We start from the raw sequence: 19543 nt of genomic DNA, 5'->3' as shown, positions 1-19543 counted from the left end.
AAACCTCCCGTGGTAGAATTACAGCTGGGGCACATCCAGGCCTTTTCAGATGCCTCTCTGTCCTACTGATTTGATTGTGTTTACGACACCTTGTACGCTTAATAGACAGAAGGAATAAGTAACACAATATTCAGAGACAACCTTTGGCAGAAAAATTCCTCCCAAGCCTGAGATCAGCAGGCCGGCCTCTTACGCCCCAACTCTGAGTGGCAGAAGGGTTAGAGTTAGACCCGGGGGCCTCTTAGTGGACGATCCCGCTTTCCGAGCAGTGTCCAGCAGCCAGCATTACAGCCCCCTTAGCTTGCAAGGCTTTTCATTGCATGGCCGGCAGTGGCTGGCTACCTCTGGCTTGGCAACACCCAGAACCTGCCTGCAGTCATAAAAGCTACAAGTAGTCCTCCATTTACAACTAAGCTGGAATTTCTAAGCAATGCAGTCATAAAGAAGGACATCGTGTAGTGGTGGCAATCCATGGAACTCCCTGTTTGTGTTGCTAATCAAATTCTACTTGGTCTTGGATGTCTCTTACTCCAGGCCTTCTGGCCTTGGTTCCCCCCCCTCCCCACAGGCTGAGCTTCAATAAGGCAGTGGCTGCCTCAGCTTCCTCCAGCTGCCAGGCCTGCTTGGTCAGCAGCAGGAGCAACAAGAGGGCAAAGGTCAACTGGGGCAGCAGGGACTGTAATGTGCAGGGGCCCAAAAGGCGTAGATGTGGGGGAGAGGCTGGTGGAAGGAGCCGAGGCACCTCTGTGGTCAAAAATTGCGGGTGGGCTGCCAAGTGCCTGAATTTTGATCATGCGACCACAGGAGGTGCTGAAACAGCTGTCACTTTGGAGACTGCTTGTAAATTCCTCCACTCAGTCCCTCTAAACTTTGACTGGTCCCTGAACAAATGGTCGGGAGGAGCAGCTGTACTGTGCTGATGAATCCTCCAAGCGACAATGCTGCATCCAGTTCCAGATCTTTGTGAGGGGATGAACCGCTGCTCCTCGGTTCCTGATCTTCTCCACCCATCCTGTTCATTCACCTACATCTCATGGTAAAAGAAGAAACCTGGGGAAAGGTGTCTCTTGACCTCACATTGTTGAACTAGCTCATAGGGAGGGATTTTCTTCTAATGGGCTTTGGTGCTCATGCTCGTCTCTTGGGAGATTATGTAAAGTCACCAGTGTTTGAAGAATTCAGGCGGTTGTGTCATTAAGGGATGCAACGTAGAGGAGGAAGGAGACCCCCCCCAGTGATAGCTTTGTCCCTGGATATCTTCTGCCAGGTCCCTGGAACTTTTGTTTGCCAGCAGCCAGAACACGAAACTCCTCTACGGAGAACCACCCAAGTCTCCACGTGCCAACCGGAAGTTTTCCTCCCCTCCCCCCCTGTCCATCTCCAAGTCATCCTCACCAAGCCGGAGAAGAAAGTTGTCCTTGAACATTCCCATTATCACAGGAGGGAAGGCCCTGGAACTGGCCGCCCTGAGCTGCTCTTCCAATGGTTATGCAAGCATGTATTCCTCCACCATGTCGCCGTTCAGCAAGACCACCCTGGACATCAACAAGCTTTACGTCTCCAGCAGCTACTCCAATAAAATATCTGATGAAGGAGAAGGGAGCGCAGAAAAGGCAGAGGAAGCACTTCTGAGCAAGACAGGTGAGCGCCTTCTGGCAGGGAGGAGCAAAAGGTGGTCAGGAGCCACGTGGAGGAAGCCCGAAGGGACGATGTCAGCTTCTGCGCTCTGACTGTCCCGGAGCCCCAGAGCAATTCAGGGGGAGGAGTGATCTCACACATCAGAGTTAGTGGAAAGGTGCCAGGTGGGTGGGTAGAGGAGGTAGTGAGACTTCACGCCCCCCAAAAAAAATCTCAGGAGATGGGCCAGCCTGGGAAGAGCTTTGGGGCCACCTTCTCCAGCGCAGGCCTGGGCATCGCACAGCTTTGGATTCCTGGTGCTGTTTTCTGCATTGGGTTAATTTTGGATGAAGAAATCTGACAGACCCCAAGCGAATGGCTTCTATCCCCAATACCTGGGTGAATCTGTTGAAAGCAGAGAGAGGCTGACAGGTATGGAACGTTCAGCCACCTTGCCTTCAAAGCCTCCTCCTCCTCCTCCCCCCTCCCCCACCACTTGCCCGTCAGGAACATTTGGGAGAAAGGTCATAAAGCTGCTTCTTTTGCCAGGCTCCGAAGAGTCTCCACGAGAAGATTCTGCCTTTGAGGCGGCCCAGAGTGAGGAGGCAGACCCAGAGGCATCACCCACCAAGTCTCCAACAACACCAAAACTGGTCAGAGGCAAGAACTCTTCAGGTAAACTCACGGTGGGGAAGGGGGAGATGGCCAAGAGAAGCCATCTGCACTCTTGGCAGGAGACCACTCTGGGGTGTTCTAGTGCACCACAGCAGGGGGCATCTGTGGGTGATGCTGGCCCTGGTCTCTGTGCAAAGGGTCAGCATCAGCCCTTGTGCGCTGCTGTTTCCCAAGTGGACAGGCCTTCTGTTCCTCTTGGGGAAGCCCAGTAGAGGGACTAGCTGGATGGGATGGGTCCTCCTGAATTGCCTCCCCCTCCCCCCATGTAGAGTTCCCTTTGTTCTCCTACAACAATGGAGTGGTGATGACTTCTTGCCGAGAGTTGGAGAACAGCCGCAGCAGCGCTCTCTCGGCCGCCTCTGCGTTCGCCATTGCCACTGCCGGAGCCAACGAGGGTACCCCGGCGAAAGAGAAGTACCGCAGAATGTCGTTGGCCGGCCCAGGTGGGAGAAGAGGAAGGGTCCTCTGGGCCGGGTGTTTCCTCCCTTTCTTGGGCCCCGCAGACCTCCCTTCCATGGAGTCTTGGAAGAGCTGCTGCCTGCAGGAGGAGGCCAGGCAATGGCTGGGGCCATCTTCCAGCGCAGGGTCAGGGCAGGCCACCACCTCCCCACAAAGCTACAGGCCCCGTGCCGATCCTGCCTGGGCCCTATAGTGCCCGACTCTTGGATGGGTTTCCAGGCTGACTCTCTCTCTTGCCCTGCAGGCTTCCCTTCTGACCAAAGGAACAGTGACAAAGAGTTCGTGATCAGGAGGGCAGCAACCAACCGGGTCCTCAACGTCTTGAGGCACTGGGTCTCCAAACATGCCCAGGTATGGCTCAGCTGGCGAGGAAACCCTCAGAGCCCTGGGCTGAAGGGGGCTGTGCTTGCCTGGCCAGCTGGCCTCATTGTGGCTTGTGGAAAATCTCTCTTTGACAGGACTTTGAAACCAACGAGGAACTCAAGTATAAAGTGATCAGCTTTCTGGAGGAAGTGATGCACGACCCAGAACTCCTGACTCAAGAGAGAAAAGCCGCTGGCAACATCATAAGGCAGGTCATGCGGGTCACAAAACGCAGCATCGTCATCTCACTCTCGCCAGAGATGGGGGTTCTAATCCAAGCCGGGGACAGGACTGGGTGGGACCCGGATGGCCCCGAGTGCTGGTTTATTTATTTATTTATTTATTTGATTTATATACCACCCTTCTCCTGAAGGACTCAGGGCGGTGTACAGGTTGCCCCAACTGCCACAGTGTTTTGGGCCGTTAGCTCAGGGCAAGCGGCTGGTCACGTGGCCTGACTTTCCGATGCAAAGGAGGTTTTTGAGGCGGCTTCATCTTCCTTTGCTTTGAGGGAACAGACTCCCCTGATCTCTGTCCCCTGAGGCACTGGGTGGAGAAGCTGAGAGCCAGAGAAACCCTTGGCTTCCACACAGACCCTCCCCAGAATAAGCTGAAGCCATTAACTCCCAGCTGTTGCCACTGGAAACTCACTGCTGCAATTCTCCATTTCTACTTGTCTGCCAGGACCCTGACCCAGGAAGACCCTGGAGACAACCAGATCACCCTGGAAGAGATCCTGCAAATGGTAATGTCTTCTGGGTCCCCAAGTGGGTCACAAAGAAGGCTGGGCTGGTTTGCTTTGTTTCCTAAACTAGGAGTCCATTGCATTTCAGAGCCAGCACCGGGCCTGATAATCCACAAAGCGAGTCCAGTATTACCTATGTAACAATGCAGTTGTGAAGATTGGCATTAAGTTGAAGAGTTATGGATTGTTGGAGGGAGTTGTTGTCTTCTGGCCAACTCGAAAGGGAAGGTGGGATGTGAGGCCAAGGTGAAGTCAGAATGTCAGCCACAAAAGCCTTGGCGTGGAGCCCCACGAAGGCCCAAGAGCAGTTTCAGAGGTCTGACGAGATCTCCATGATCTTCCCTTCTTGGTGCCTTTTAGGGTTAGACCAGACTGGGCCCCCTTGAGCCTTATGATAGCAACCATGTAAGTAGGCTAGAGATTTGAGTAGAAGCACATCTGAGCAGGAATTTGAACTCAACTCACTTTAAACTGGGCAGCACGACCCTGGCTCATGTTTGTAATCCTAACTTCAGCAGACATACATACATTTATTTATTTATTTATTTATCTATCATACGTACATACGTATGTATATATGTACGTATGTATGTCCTGCCATTTTTGCAAATTACTCAAGGCAGATCCACTACACCTTCCTCCTATTTTCCCCATAACAACAATCCTGTGAGGTGGGTTGGGCTGAGAGAGCGTGATTGGCACCCAGCTGGCTTTTATGACTAAGGTGGGACTAGAACTCACTGTGTCCTGGTGATTGGCCGAAGATCACCCCATGGGCTTTCATGGCTCAGGCGGGGCAAGCCCTTGGGGTCTCCCGCTTTCTAGCCTGGCGCTTTAACCACTAGACTAGACTGGCGACTGCCTTGGCCGTAGCACAGGAGGGACGGAGGTGCTTTGGGGGAACATCTTAGGGCCACAAGGGGGCTAGCTGTTTATATCACCCAATGTGATGGGGCTCCTGTTTTGGCCCATTCTTATGAAAGGGTGGAGCGTAAAGGGTGCCCTCAGGCTTTGCCGCACGACCCTAAATGAGGGTATGTCAGTCTGGGTTGGAGATGTTCTTAAGAAGAGAACCAGGTCCTTTGCGCCTGCCCATGAGCCAGGATAAGAAGCAGAGACTATGGTCATGTGCATGCTCCTCTTGCCCACCCTATGGATCCTGTCTGCCAAGCGCTAGAGGAAGAGCGCCAGAGAGGCTGACATCTCTCCTGGGCTGAGCGGCATTTGCCTCTTTGGACTAACCTCCTCTCGGTCCAAAGAATGACTTGTCTGCAGTATCACTCTGTCGTTGGGCTGGGCTACCTGAAGCAAGAGTCTATCCAAGCTCAGGAGGATTTTAAACCTTTCTGGCTTCCTGGATTTGTCCTGTGTAGGACAGCCAGGGTTCCATCGCAGAAAACAGGAACCTCAAGCAAGGTGTGTTTCTTTCCTGGAGCTGGGTGGCTCTCTTGATCTCCTGCCTGCCTTCTTCAAAGAGGAGAAACCGAAAGTGACTGTGCGCTGCCTTGCTTGGGCCTGACGGAGCAGGAGGGTTCTCAGACAAAAGCTTTGCTCTGAATTGGCAGCTTCTGGAACACAAATGCGAGGGAAGGGCCTGGATTGCCCAGCCCAGCCCAAGCTCACTGCCAGGCCCTGGGTGTGTCCTCCTTGCCTTCCCTCCAAGGTTCGCTGACTGGGCAGGGGTCTCAGCCATCAGGGAAGGGATAAGGGGGCAGGTCCTTCCCCCTCCTTCCTGCTCCAGTATGCCCCTGCTAGCCTGCCAGGATAAAGGCAGCTGGGGGAGGGGCTTTTCGGCTGGAGAGTTCTCCTGGGTGCAGCCTGCATTTTACCTCTTAATCCACTGCCCCCACGCGCCCCCCCCCCCGATGAATACCTGGTGCTCCTTCCTTCATGTATGGTCTGGGGTGTTCTGGGAGGTGAAGAAGCGTGGTTGGAGCTGCTGCCTGTGCACTGGGGTGTCCTACCAGAAAGTCTTGGCCTGGCATGAGCCCCTTCCCTCCCCAAGAACAGGAAGAGGCTGCCTCCGACAGGATCTGCCTCGCTCTGGCCCAGGGTCTTCTTTTGCTTCGCCTTCATCTGGGGACCCCCATCCAAGCAGCCCTTCTTTTCCAATTTCAGGCTACGGGGGTCAAGGCTGAACCCTTTGAAAATCACTCGGCTTTAGAAATAGCTGAGCAGCTCACTTTACTGGATCACCTGATCTTCAAAACAATACCCTATGAGTGAGTACTGAGCTCTTTGACATGTATGTGGAAGTGCAGCCAAGCTGAAGAACATGGAATTGCATTCAGCCAGGGGGGTCCTGCGGCTGATTTTGCAAATACAGGTCTAAACGAAGATGAAGATGAATGTGTCATAGGCACACCATTTCCTAGACAACTGTCACCCCCATCCCATCCATGGGGTTTGTGGGAGTAAGTCTGCTTCCCCCCACTCCTCCACTTGCAAAGACCTTAAGAGGAGACATCCATATGGAGGGCCTTTCCTCAAGTACTTCCCGTGCAGGAGAGGGTGGGCCAGGCAGGGAGAAATTCTGGAGAGGGCCCAGCTCACCCTGAGACCTCTTGTTTTCAGAGAATTCTTTGGACAAGGATGGATGAAGGTGGAAAAGAACGAGCGAACACCCTATATCCTGATGAACACAAAGCACTTCAATGATGTGAGTGCCACTGCTGGGAGTCCAAGTCTCAGTGGAGTTTTGCAAGGGCAGCTCGGAATTCAGGACGCAGACTTTGCCCTTTTGCAGAACATGCAGTAACAGGGACTCTTGTTCCTCTCGCTTGTCCAGACTCACCTCATCCTAATGGGTAGAATTGTGCTCCTTTTCCAGGGGAAAATATTCCAGCCTGCTTGAATGAGAGTTGAAAGGTACTGGGCTTCCCGTGTTCAACTGCCCATCTGCCCAGGTTTTTTAAAAGTCCCCCTTGTTCAGCATTGTTCACAAAAGTCCTCCTCCTCCACCACCACCACTCTGATGGGGGGTCCGAGGGACTCTTTAGAGGGCAGCTCCTCTGGACAACTACCCATGCTCTATTCTGAGGTGGCTCAGTGGGTTAGGACACTGAGCTTGTCAATCAGAAGATCGGCAGTTTGGCGGGTCGAATCCCGAGTGCCGCGTAACAGAGTGAGCACCTGTTACTCGTCCCAGCTTCTGCCAACCTAGCAGTTCGAAAGCACGTAAAAACGCAAGTAGAAAAATAGGGACCACTCCGGTGGGAAGGTAACAGCGTTCCGTGCACCTTTGGCATCTAGTCATGCCGGCCACATGACCACAGAGACGTCCTCGGACAAGCGCTGGCTCTTTGGCTTTGAAATGGAGATGAGCACCGGCCCCTAGAGTCGGAAACGACTAGCACGCATGTGCGGGGGAACCTTTACCTTTTATTCTGAGGGTGTAGAAGGTGCATGGAAGGGCTGGTCCTTTCCTGGCCAGAGAATTCTTTCTTCCTTTGGAGAGGACAGTGCTACAAAAAGCAACTTTTCCTTTCGGGATGATCCTCAAAGGGCCCTGATGAATTTAAGAACATTGCAGTTCAGGAGCTCTTGTGAATAACTGGCTGTGAATATGCTGGGTGACTGTTTAGACTTTAGACAGTTGACATGGACTGAAGAAACACCTTGTCTTTGCTTCATATTAAGGCATTTACTGCTATTACCAGCTTAAGCTAGTTGGTCACTCCGGCTCATGTTTCCCAAGTGACCAAACTCTCCTGATTCCCAGGTTAGGAAACTACAAGATTCTCTTTGCTAGAGGCCTCTGAAGAGAGTTCAGAGGTTTCAGAAGACAGAATAAGTGAGTTGGAAAGGAGCTAGGAGGAATTGTGTTCCAACCCCCTGCTCAAGCAAGAGACCTTACCATCCTGGATAAATAGTTGTCCCATCTCTTCTTGAAAGTCTTCAGTGATGGAGCCCCCACAACTTCTAGATCGCTCTCACTGTGGCTGCTGTTCAGCCAGGTCCCACCTATGCTGTCCCCTCTGGCTGCTTTCCCGTGCTGCAGAATCTTTGAAAGATTTGCTTCAGTGCTTCGGGGAGCACGTCTGCCTGTAATCCATCTGGTCCCGGTAAACTGAACTCTCTTAGAGTTTGTCTTACCATTTTCTTGCCTATTTTGACTTGTATTCTCAATCTGTCTTTTAGGTACCATTTTTGTTAGGTTGGACTATTTTTTTCCTTTTGTGTAAAGACAGATGCAAAGAATGAATTAAGCAGTTCTGTGTTCTCCGTGATGCCTGTTATCTACTTGCCATCTTCTCCCATTAGTGGACTGACCAATTCCTTGACTTTTTTCTTGTTTTTTGCATGTTGAAAGAAAGTTTTGTTGTCGTTTTTGACATTTGTTGTAAGTCTTAATTCATTCTGAGCCTTAGCTTTTCTGACTTCATCTTTGTGGATTTGGCTATTTGCTGGCATTTTGCTTTAGTTATGTGCTCATCTTTCCACTTTTTATACTTGTCCTTTTTGTCTTTTTTTTTTAATCCCATTTATATCCCGCCCTTCTCCGAAGACTCAGGGCGGCTTACAATCTAAGCACAAATCAATGTGCTTAGCAATAACCTTCATTCTATGTATATGCCTGCTTATTAGGGCTTTCAGCCCCCCCCCCAGGCGGCATTATTACAAAGTCAGCTTAATTGTCCCCAACAATCTGGATCCCCATTTTACCTACCTGGGAAGGATGGAAGGCTGAGTCAACCTTGAGCCTGGTGGGACGCGAACCTGCACTAATTGCAGGCAGCTGGTGTTACTTAAGGAGGCATTAGCCCATTGCTCCACCAAGGCTCTTTTAAATTATCAGAGAGTTTTTTATGCAACCATGCTGGTTTCTTCTGGGATCTCTTTAATTTTTCAATGATATTGCACTAGACTGGGCTATTATAATCTCATTTTTCAGAGTTTTCCCAAGTTCTTGAGCGTTTCCCCTTTTAAGATTTTCACCCATGGAATCCTTCCCAAGCTCTCTTTGAGTTTCGTGAAATCGGCTCTCTTAAAGTCGAAGGCATTCGTTTGATTTTGTTCTGTGGCTTATGCCTGCACTTTATTGAATTCCAATATGAGACGGTCACTCTCCCTCAGAGTTCCTGCAACTTCAACCCCCTCTATCATTTCATCTCTGTCAGTAAGGATTAAGTCCAGTACAGCCGTCCCTCCAGTTTCCTCCTTTCGGGTGACAATTGTCTACTAGGCTTCTCGGGGGGGCCTGTTTGATCTCCCACTTGGTGCAGAGTTTGTCTCCCACTTGATGTCAGGGTAGTTAAAGTCCCCTGTTACTATTCTGATGTGCTTCCTGCACACCTTAGCTAACTGATTAGCCAAACCTTCGTCTATTTCCTTTGCTTGCTTGGTTTGGAAGGTCTATTGAGGAGGAAGAGGCTTCTTTAGGATCCTGGCAGGGGCAGGCCATGAACTCTGAAAGCTGCACCAGGATGCGCTGCTCTCCCAGAGAAAACTTTGCGCCCCAGACTGGGATCTTTCTCCTGGATAGTGGTTTGTTTGCTTCTGGGCATGACACAAGCTTGCATTTTGTGGAGTTGGGTTGGGACTTGCACCATCATCAAAATTAACAATCTTTAGCTACCATTTCTTTAAAAAACATTTCAGTATTGAAATTTTAATAATATTTTTGTGTATTTGAAGTAATTTCAAACCACTTTTGTAAGACAAAGCACCCTGGAAGGCAAATTAAACATAGTTTACATAAATCCTACTGGAATGCAAGTTCAGAAAATGTTGCTCATAGACTCTTGGTGGAATATGCCCCCACAAACCAGCCTGCCCCCATAGATGTGCTCCCCTCCAAGGCCGCTGCTCCCTGTCAGTCCTCAAAGGTCTGGGCGGATTGCTGACCCTTCCCTGCTGCTCTCCTCCCCTCTGGCCTGGCTCTGCAACCCCCTCCCCATCCAGAGGGAGGGGCTGCCTGGGCAAAAGCTCCTCCACTCATTCTGATTTTAGTCCCGAAAGTCACCTCCCTTTTAGTCCAGGATGGGTGTTGAAAAAAGAAGATTTTCACAGATCTTTCTTTATTCATATCAGAAGCACCTACAAATTATAGACATGTGACGTTCAACACTGAGCAAATGAAATAATTATAAAATAGATCATAGGAATATAGCACATATAAAAAGTATATAAATAAATCAAATTAAATCTAAATGCCCTTCGCTCACTACCGGGCCCAGCATTTTCTCTCGTCAGCATGATGTCTCCCTCCATCTGCTGAAGGATCTCCCAGGCACAGCAGCCGGTGTGAGATGATCGTTCTTCTCCGCCTTCAGACACGGGGCCTTTTATAGGGCAGCCCCATTTTCTTAGATTGTCCTTTGAACTTCCTGCACACTCTATTCAGCAATTTCCATACCAGCCAAGGTTGTTCTTGGCCAGGCGGCAGACAGTTGCATGGGATTGTGCCCAGATTTTCACAGATCATTTTCACGTGTCATTTTACTGCACGAATCTTAGTATTTAGGCACTTCATAACCAAGCCAGAAAGGTGATGTTAAACTCAGTTTTGGGAGGGTAAAGTTGCTGAGAGTAATTGGAAATAATCTGTGAGCCCTAACGGATGCCTGGAACACTGCCCGGAACTGGGGGTCTCCCTTCTGCTCTGAGCAGGATAATGTGGGGCAGCCTTGCCCACCAGCACCTGGTTGAGCTTCCCTCTCTCTTGGTCCCCCCACCCTTTCTCCGTGGAGGCAAGAGGCTTTTCTCATCTTTTGGGTCTGCACACAAACACTTCAGGGGCTGTAATGTCCACCCACCCTTCCCTGATGACCCCTGCAGATCAGCAACCTGATCGCATCTGAGATCCTCTGCAATGAGGACATGGCTGCCCGGGTGAGCACAATCGAGAAGTGGGTGGCCGTGGCTGACATTTGCCGGTGTCTGCACAACTACAATGCTGTTCTGGAGATCACCTCGGCCTTCAACCGCAGTGCCATCTTCCGCCTGAAGAAGACCTGGATGAAGGTGTCAAAGCCGGTGAGTGCTCGAGGAGCCCCACTGCCAAAGCTTAGGACAAGGTGTTGGGAAGGGGGTTCTGCTGCAGAGGCCTTTCTGCACACACTCATTCTCCTGTTTTCCTGGAACGGAGATCCTAATCTTGTGTGTTTACACACTTCAGCAAGGCTAGCTGGCTGGATTTTGAGCCACTTTGCGGCTTCAGTTTATTGTGTCCTTCTGGTCAGAATGGCACCATTTACCCCACTGGACATGATTGTGAGGGTGCTGTTTACCAGCCGGGGTGTCGCTCCTGACTTCAAAATTGTGCTCCCATGAGAGAGATGTTGCAGGCAGGAAGCAGTCACATATACAGGAATGGCTTTACTTTTTGAGCAATCCAGGAAAATATGCCAACATCCATCTTCCTCAGCCTCCATTCAGTTGCCCTGTCCTGAAGAGTTGTAAAAGCCCCACGTTGCCCACGGCATCAGCATCTTGATCCAGAGGTGTGTGGCCCAAAGGCTTCTCTGGCTCTTGCCAGAGTTTCCACCCATTTGGTTGGTGCAATGTGTCTAATGGTCCTTGTGTGGTGCTGATTCTCATGAGGACCATTTGCTTCATTTGGGGTCTGTGAGTGTTTCCCCTTCCCCTTCGTTGCCCCATCTGGGCTGCCCTCTCCCCTTGACGGAGCTCATCCAGGACTGGCCTTGAGAGCCCCACCCCTCCCCCAGACAGAATTCACCAGCCAGCTGGCCATTTCAGTTTTTCTTCCCCTGATCACAGTGATGTTGAGAGCAATCAGAACCTCTGGCAGCACTCAACTCATCAGGCAAAGCTTCTTCTGGCCAAACTGCTTCAGGGCCCCCGTAGTGCCAGGAGAAGCTCCCACGTGCAGGGCCCTTAGCAGCTTTCTGCCCACAAAACCCAGACCCAGAAGGAAGGAACTGTTTCTTTGACCTCTAATGAATGAATCTGTTAGCCATTGCACTTTCTCCCTTAATTCTTCCACTTCCTGGACTGATTCTTTGACTGTGGGTCCTTGGTGCTCTCCAAGCTGGGTTGCTTGCTCGCAGATGTTTCGGTACCTGAATAGGTAACCTCATCAGTGCACTTCAATGCTAGCTGGCATTGGATGTTGTTTGATCATCAGGCTCTGCAGGGCCGCCATGGGCTCTAAGGCTCTTTCCATCTGGCCGGACCCCAGGGCTTCTCTGACCACCTGGGAGCTGGGCGGGGGGCCCAATGGCCACTTCAGCCCAGGCTCCCTTCCCCCTTTGGCTCCTCTAATTCTTTCCCTTCTTCCCAGACCAAAGCTGTGATCGACAAGCTGCAGCGGCTGGTGTCTTCAGAAGGACGATTTAAAAACTTGAGGGAAGCTCTGAAAAAGTAAGTTGCCTCTGCTGCTCCCGCCTGTGGGTTGGAGGCCAGCCTGGGCAGCCGGTGCCTGGCAGAATCGCCAGGCAGACTCCAGGAGAGGAGGGCAAAGGGGCAGGCTGCACATTGCCCTGCCCACGTAGATGCTGCCGTGGCAAGAGCCAGGCACGTGGCCAGCAGGAGACTGAGGGCTGGCAGGCAGGAGGGCTCTGCCTGAGCCATTGGGTCCCCTGCCCCATTCCCAGATGGGCAGAGAAGCCCTTGGCAGGGAGGGGGAGTTGATGGGTTGCCATCCCTTGGGAGGCCCCTGACCGATCAGGGTCCAGTCCTGCCGCTGAGGCAGGGCAGACCACTTGCGTGATCCAGCTCCATCCCAAACAGCAGAGGAAGGGATTGGGGGGGGGTGGCTTTCTATCAGGGGGAGCCCCATTAGCTGTTCATTTGCCTCATTTCCAGAGGGAGTTTGGAGAGAGTGATTTTGTTCAGCAAAAGCATATAGTCTATGTTAGGATTTTAAGCAACAGAGGTTCTGAGTGTCCCACTGCAAAAGGTGGGGGAGTCTTGCACACCTTTAGCTTTTGCAGTGATGCTTGGAGAGAACGTGGGGGGATGCCCAAGGATGTGGGCACAGATGGAGGGGCTGCAAGGACCTCATCCCTGCATTGGAAGATAGCAGCAGCATAGAGTGACATCCATGTGGAGATTCCGGAACCCCTAAGTTTATTTTAGTCTCAGAGACTATAACAAAATTCTGCACACAAGCAAATTTTTTGACTTGATTTGCAGCTTAGATGTTGTTGTGACTCAGGGCCAGCCTGTGGGCCCGGCAGCCGGCTCGGATGTATCGGATGACTCAGATGAGGGGGAGGAGGAGGGTGTGGAAGACGAACCGGCTGATGATGGCTTGCAGGCTTGGCAGAGCCCTCAGCCGGGGCCCTCTTCTCAGCTGCGTGAGCCCGATAGTGCGGAGGATGATGACCCACAGCTGGCCCTGTTCAAGGACGCCCGACGCAGGAGGCAGTCGAGCAGGAACAAACAAAGAAAGGCTGTGGGACTCCTCGGGAGGAGGCACAGGGAGACCACGCCCTGAACTCTAAATAAAAGGAGTGTTTGGGGAGGGGCTGGTTGCTGAAAGCAACCCTTCCGCTTGAGGATTCAAGTTCTTGTGTTTCTTGTTCTGTTGTTTTGCTTGTGAATTAAACTTGGCAGACGCTTTGCAGCCTCAGACGCTCTCCAGTCTCTACTACTTGAACAGGGGTTTGCCTTATTACAAGGCCGGTAGTTGGCTGGTTCAGAACAGATGTGACCAAAAATACAGGATAATGTAAGGCAACCCCCTCTTCCTAGGGGGCCAATTCTCCAGTCCCAGAGAAAACGTGAAAGTGTAATACTATGCAAAAGGGACCGAAGGAACCATTTTTCAGGAGATAGAAGGTGTTTATCTTTGGGAACCAACCCTGTTGCATTTGTCCTGCCAGCTGAATTTCTCTTTTCTGCCTCTCAGTTGTGACCCTCCTTGCGTCCCTTACCTGGGCATGTACCTCACGGACCTGGCGTTCATTGAAGAGGGCACTCCCAATTACACGGAGGACGGCCTGGTGAACTTCTCCAAAATGAGGATGGTGAGCTCCCTGGCAGGGGCACAGAATCGCCCTCCCCCTAGCCAGCTGCCTGCCTGCCTCGGCCATAACACCCCCAGCACGGTGCCGATGCCTTCCTAGCCCAGCCCTTCTCCTTGGGAGCATCGCCTGCTGTTTGGCATCCTTTGGGCAAAGGGGCCTCTTTCCTCTCTCCCGGTAGATCTCCCACATCATCCGAGAGATCCGGCAGTTTCAGCAGACGGCCTACAAGATCGAGCATCAGCCCAAGGTAGGATCCTGTCGCTGCTCAGCAACCTGCGCAAGGAGAGGGTCGGGGGGGGGAAGGACCATCATCTGGGGGGAGCCTCTTGGCCATGGGGAAGAGGCAGAGCTTTGTGTTACTGGGGCACAGGCTGTCCCTGAACTCTCGACGGCATGTCCTGGAAGAGAAACTGCCCGGAGGTGCAGAGTCCTGCTTTAGCCACGCGGTTCCTTCAGCAACATACAAGCAGACAAGCCTCCAACCCAGCCGGCTGCCAGCAAAGTCTCAAAGTCTTTCCTCCTGCAGCTTCTTTCCAAGGGACTCCCGTCTCAGGCCCCCGTTTCCTGCCGCTCAGCCACTGACGCCCAGGGAGGATGCTCGGGGAGACAGTCTCTTGGCCCTGTCCTGTTCTCTCTCCCCACTGACTGGCACTGGGGCAGATGCTCCCTCCCCCCGGGCTCCCCGGCCTCTTCTGCCCCTGCTCTCCTCTCTCTTCCAGGTCACCCAGTACGTCCTAGATCAGTCCTTTGTGATGGATGAAGAGAGTCTCTATGACGCGTCTCTGAAGATAGAGCCAAAGCTCCCCACCTAAGAACACAGCAGCTGCAGCCACCAGCCCAGATCCAGGGATGTGTCTCGCCTCTCCCCTCTGTTTCTCGACTTCCTCCCCCCTCCTTTCCTCCCCCCTCTCCCCCCCATTCAATCTTTGCACTGTCAACGGGCAGGCTTGGTTTTGATCAAACCAATTTTCTTCTCTGTTGACTCTTTGGGGGCAGCTGGACTGGAGGGAGTCAGGACTGGGCTGTTGGGGGCCGGGAACCTTGCTTGCCCTGGAGCCTCAGCTTTCTTGGCCTCTGTACTTTGGCCCGGGTACCCCTGTAGTGTGGAAAACCCAGCCCCCATCTGAGCTACTCTGGACGTTCTTCAGCTTTTCCAGGGCAGCTTTGATGGGATCCATTTTCCCAGGATCGTTGTGTTCTCTTCACTGCCCAAGGCAGGAGACACAGGCAGGAGGACCCCGTGGTTGGCTTGGAAGGAGCCTGAAGCTGGTCCACACATCCCGTCCGTATTGGGGATACATCTCTTTGGGGGCACAGAGACTCTCCAAAGTTCCCAGGGCCGGTTGGCTTGTGCAAAAAAGCCTGGGGCACCCCTGTGGGTCCTGGGCCTCATACGGCAGGCCTGGGGCCGGGGGGGGGGGGTAAAGGCCATTTGGATTTCCTGCCTTAGGCCCTGAAAGGGAAAGGCCCTCTGTCCCTTTGAGCATTTCTGCTGCATCCCCCACTTTGGCGCTTCTGTCTGTATGCTTTGTTGTAGACATAGTGACATGTCTTAGTAACATGATGTACAATTAGAGGGGGAAATGGCCAGGTGTTTTTATTACATATACTGTAATCCTGTCTAAACACTTGCTAACAGGAATATAGTAATGTAGTGCTTATTCTGTGAATATTATCATGTATTTTTTACAGTGTACAGTGTATAAACCCAAGTGAATTTTTGAGTAGCAGGCATGCTCTATGGGAACTGAATTCAGAAACCTTTTGCTGTAAGCAATACCCTCTGGTATGAGAATTGTCTTTCAAGACCTGAAATATTTCAACCTGCAGCTTACTTGGAAAAGAAAATTTCCATTTTTTTGTAAAAATATATGTTTCCTGATTACCTCTTGCTAATAAATCTATTCTATCTCAGGGTGAACCACGGCTTTGGGCATGTGTACAGACCAGCCAGCGGGCTAGAGAGGCAAGTTTTCAAAGGAGAAATAGAAAGAGGGTGGGAAGGGAGAGTTTTTGCATATCTAGCGCAGCCCATTTCATTTGGGAGCCTGGAGAAACGTTCTGGATGGCAGATAAAGAGTTGGACACCTTGCCATCTTGACTGAAGCTCTGGGAGAGCCGCAGAAGAGCAAACACAGCCCACTTTTTGGAAGTGGAAGACTCGTCTCTTTCTGGAAAACCCCAGGTAGTTAGCTTAAGTTAGCTTTTGTGGGATCACAGGAACCTCACAATGTTTTCAACTGCAGCCACCGCTTCCACCCCATTCCCAGCCACGGTGATTCCTGCAAATGGACAGAGCAAACTGACCACTGACTGACCAGCTTGATGGCCTGTTGAGCACCTCTCCTCACACCCAAGAGAAAAACATTCTACCACAGTCTGGCATTTACCATAAGTCCCCTATTTTGCAGCCATACCACGCTGAAGCCCTCCCTGAGGTAGCTCTCAAACCAGGTTCAGTAAGGACGAAAATATGAGTAGGGTCTAGGATCCCCCTCCCCAAAGCTTCTTTCCCCTGTGTTCGTGGTATCTGTTCGATGCAGAGCTCGGGAAAATGTTCAGGGCTGAAAAACAGCTGCTTGTGCAGACAGCCCACCTGTTGGCTTTGTGCCATTGCGACCCAGAATGGTTCGGTCTCGGACAGCGCTCTTCAACCTCTCCCGACAGGAAACAAAGGCACAGGCAGTCGGTGGCTCTATCGGTCCTGCCCCAGTCTGATCCTCGCCCTAAGAAAAATCCTCGGCTCCTTTGGGTTGAAGAGAAAGGTACTTTTATTAAGGGATGCTGGTTGCAGTAAAGTCAGGCGGAATCTGGATTTTCCCGCTCAACAATACAAAACTATTTCCTTCCGTTCCATCCCTCCCCCGATGACCAGTCCAGCTCCAGCCAATGCCAAAGTGTTTGGGCTGGTAGAATTCCACACTCAGAGTAAACAGCCTTGAATGCCTGGCACAAACCAGTTCCACATTGATCTGCTTTACTTCAGCTGTCATTTCCCCCCTCATTTCCCACACAAAATGCATAGAAGCTTATTACCCATTTGTCGCCCTTCCAACCATTCCTCCCCCTTAATCCTTTGATAGCACCAAGTTGAAGATGGTAGCTCTGACATGCCCCCCCCCCTTAACAGGGACATTAGTCCTGCAGAGGAGAGAGAAGGAAGGGGGAGAACAAGACAAAATACAATTAGAGAGTCACTTTGGTTTGTCAGGATATGGATTATGGAGACGTTTTATGAGCTTGGCTGCTTTAATGTGTTTGGTGTCCACCCATTCGGTTTCAGAAGGGGGAAAGTCTTTCCATGCCACTAAGTACTGGAGTGTCCCCCAATATCTACGGGGATCCAGAATGTCTTTGACTTTAAAGTGCTGTTTGCCTCGAACATGAGAGGTTCGGGTTGTGTTGGCGTTGGTTGTAGTGGGGAGAGGATTTCAGACTTAAGGAGGTTGCAATGAAAGATTGGGTGAATCTGTTGGAAGAGATTTGCTGGGTTAATGATTCTCTTACTAGGGAAAGGGCCAACATATTTTGGTCCAAGTTTTTTACAGGGTTGTTTGGACTGCAAGTATTTGGTTGACAAGTAAACCTAGTCTCCTATTTTAAAGTCTTTTTATTTCCTGCGTTTTTTTATCCGCTTGTTTTTTTTATATGATTCTCTTGCTTCCTCTGTTTTCCTCACTACTGGCCAAGTGTTCTGTAGCTGAACTATCCATTTTTTCACGGATGGGACAGGCGGGGTAGCCAGGGACAGTTCAGGCATGGAAGCAAAGTCCTGTCCCATAGCTATCTTGAATGGAGTGAAGCCAGTGCTGCTCTGAATGCCTTTATTGTACGCAACTTCAGCAAATGGGAGGTCAGACCAATTGTCAAATTAACATAGCTCTAGAACCCCATTCGTATGTTCACAGCCTACATTCATTTGCAGATGATGACTGGAACTAAGCCCCTGAGTTGTCCCCAAAAGTTTTAAAAGCTCTTGCCGGAATTTCAAGGTAAATTGCACCCCGCAATTGCACCCCAGAGGTTATTCACTGTGGAATACCATGCAGTCTGTAAATATGTTGCACGATCAGGTTAGGCAGGGTGCGTGCAGAAGGGATTTTTTTGGGCAGGGCACAAAGTGTACCTGTTTAGAAAACAGTCAGGTAACTTATCACCCACATTACTGTGCTTCCTGATCTCTCAGGAAGTTCTACCATAAAGTCCATGGATATCTCCTCCCATGGAGCACTGGACTCCGCTAGTGGTTGAAGGAGCCCAGGGTTTACCCTTAATGTTGTTTTGCCGAGGCACAAACTGGGCAGCTGGCCACATAGCATTCAATGTGCCTTTTAAGCAATGGCCAATTAAAATGAGCAGATGCAGCAGAAGCCCTTCTTACTTTCTTCCCCAAGTTCCAGATTACAATGGTGTCAGTTCTCCTGTTTGGCATTTTAGTAAGTCCAAAGCTGTCCAGGTTTAGAAGCTTTCCTGTCTAATAAGGAGAAGAAAAAGAAGCACTAATCTTGATGTCAAAAGTGTGTTGAGATAATGAAGAATGAAAAGGACTGGAGGAGCACGGCAGATTTGCAGAACACCAGACAGCTCGGAAGTGAAAGGGGAAAGCAAGAACGGAATTAACCCTCTGGCTCCATTCTTATTCCAGCAGATCCAAAAGAAGTTTCAGATCAGCCAATCCGACCCCTCAGGGGATCCCAGGAATCACCAGGTTCTGATGGCATCCACCGGCCTAACATCAATACCTGGGAAGATGCTGGAAAAGATAATGAAAAAACAGATCTGCAAACATCTAGAAACAAATAAAAAATAGTTCATGCCAAACCAATCTTATTTCATTCTTTGACAAAATAATTGAATTAGTAGACCAGTGGAATGCTGCGGACATGGTATACTTGGACGTCAGGAAGGTATTCGACAAAGTAGACCACAGCTTACTTCTTGGTAAGCTAGAAAAATGTGGGATAGAAAGCATCACCGCCACTGAACTCAACAACAAGTAGTCCTTAATGGTACTACATCTACATGGAGTGAAGTAAGCAGTGGGGTACCACAAGGCTCCATCTTAGGCATAATAGGCTGTGCCCTCCCTTTTGGGGGTGTCAGGGTGCTACACAGCCGCTGAGAACACGCTTGATGGAGAGGAGTGGTCCGGTTGCCGTGTACAGCAACTGCTGTGTTCCCTGCCTCTCCAGTGGCTGAACATCTGGCTGACTGTGAAACGATAATGATAATTAAACGGCACTACATCCTCATGGAGAGAAATAAGCAGTGGGGTACCACAAGGTTCTGTCTTAAGCCCAGGACTCTTCAATGTCTTCATAAGTGACTTAGATGAGGGAATAGAAGGGAAACTCATCAAATTTGCAGATGACATTAAGCTGGCAGGAATAGCCAACACCCCTGAAGACCAGCTCAGGATCCAAAAATATCTTGACAGCCTGGAGAAAAGCAGGGATTTACACCTAGGCAGAAAAAAACAAAGGTATAATTACAGATTAGGCGAAACCTGGCTCAAATCTCCAGAGGGCAGGACAAAAAACAACGGATGGAAACTAATCAAGGAGAGAAGCAACATGGAATTAAGGAAAAACTTCCTAACAGTGAGGACAATTAACCAGTGGAACAACTTGCTGTCAGAGGTTGTGGGTGCTCCCTCCCTGGAGGTTTTTAAGAAGAGACAGGACACTCACTTGTCTGAAATGGTGTGGGGTCTCCTTCTTGAGCAGGGGGTTAGACTAGAAGACCTCCA

The 19543-nt window shown here is 50.7% G+C and overlaps 1 protein-coding gene and 1 long non-coding RNA gene across 3 annotated transcripts in view; one reads left to right on the top strand and one right to left on the bottom strand.

Moving 5' to 3' along the window:
- Window positions 1–14606, top strand: part of RASGRF1 (Ras protein specific guanine nucleotide releasing factor 1) — a gene marked incomplete at both ends in the record, with an annotated part of 50985 nt that extends 36379 nt beyond the window's left edge. For both annotated transcript variants that reach the window (XM_081337419.1, XM_081337418.1), the window contains 13 exons: window positions 1268–1641; window positions 2167–2292; window positions 2562–2735; window positions 2996–3102; window positions 3210–3322; window positions 3799–3859; window positions 5978–6081; window positions 6434–6518; window positions 10640–10837; window positions 12105–12184; window positions 13677–13794; window positions 13973–14041; window positions 14514–14606. In XM_081337419.1, the coding sequence (XP_081193545.1) occupies window positions 1268–1641; window positions 2167–2292; window positions 2562–2735; window positions 2996–3102; window positions 3210–3322; window positions 3799–3859; window positions 5978–6081; window positions 6434–6518; window positions 10640–10837; window positions 12105–12184; window positions 13677–13794; window positions 13973–14041; window positions 14514–14606 (1702 nt within the window). The remainder of the gene's footprint in view (window positions 1–1267; window positions 1642–2166; window positions 2293–2561; window positions 2736–2995; window positions 3103–3209; window positions 3323–3798; window positions 3860–5977; window positions 6082–6433; window positions 6519–10639; window positions 10838–12104; window positions 12185–13676; window positions 13795–13972; window positions 14042–14513) is intronic.
- Window positions 14607–16346: 1740 nt separating this feature from the next.
- On the bottom strand, window positions 16347–18314 carry LOC308673629. Its single transcript, XR_014027697.1, has 3 exons — window positions 18176–18314; window positions 16831–16935; window positions 16347–16540 (listed from the first exon to the last, which is right to left on the bottom strand). It is a non-coding gene; the product is annotated as an uncharacterized lncRNA (long non-coding RNA).
- Window positions 18315–19543: the final 1229 nt, after the last annotated feature.

Source organism: Vipera berus (genome assembly GCF_964194415.1).
Source record: "Vipera berus genome assembly, chromosome: 12".
Lineage (NCBI taxonomy): Eukaryota > Metazoa > Chordata > Lepidosauria > Squamata > Viperidae > Vipera > Vipera berus.
This window is presented reverse-complemented; position numbering and strand designations above follow the sequence as displayed.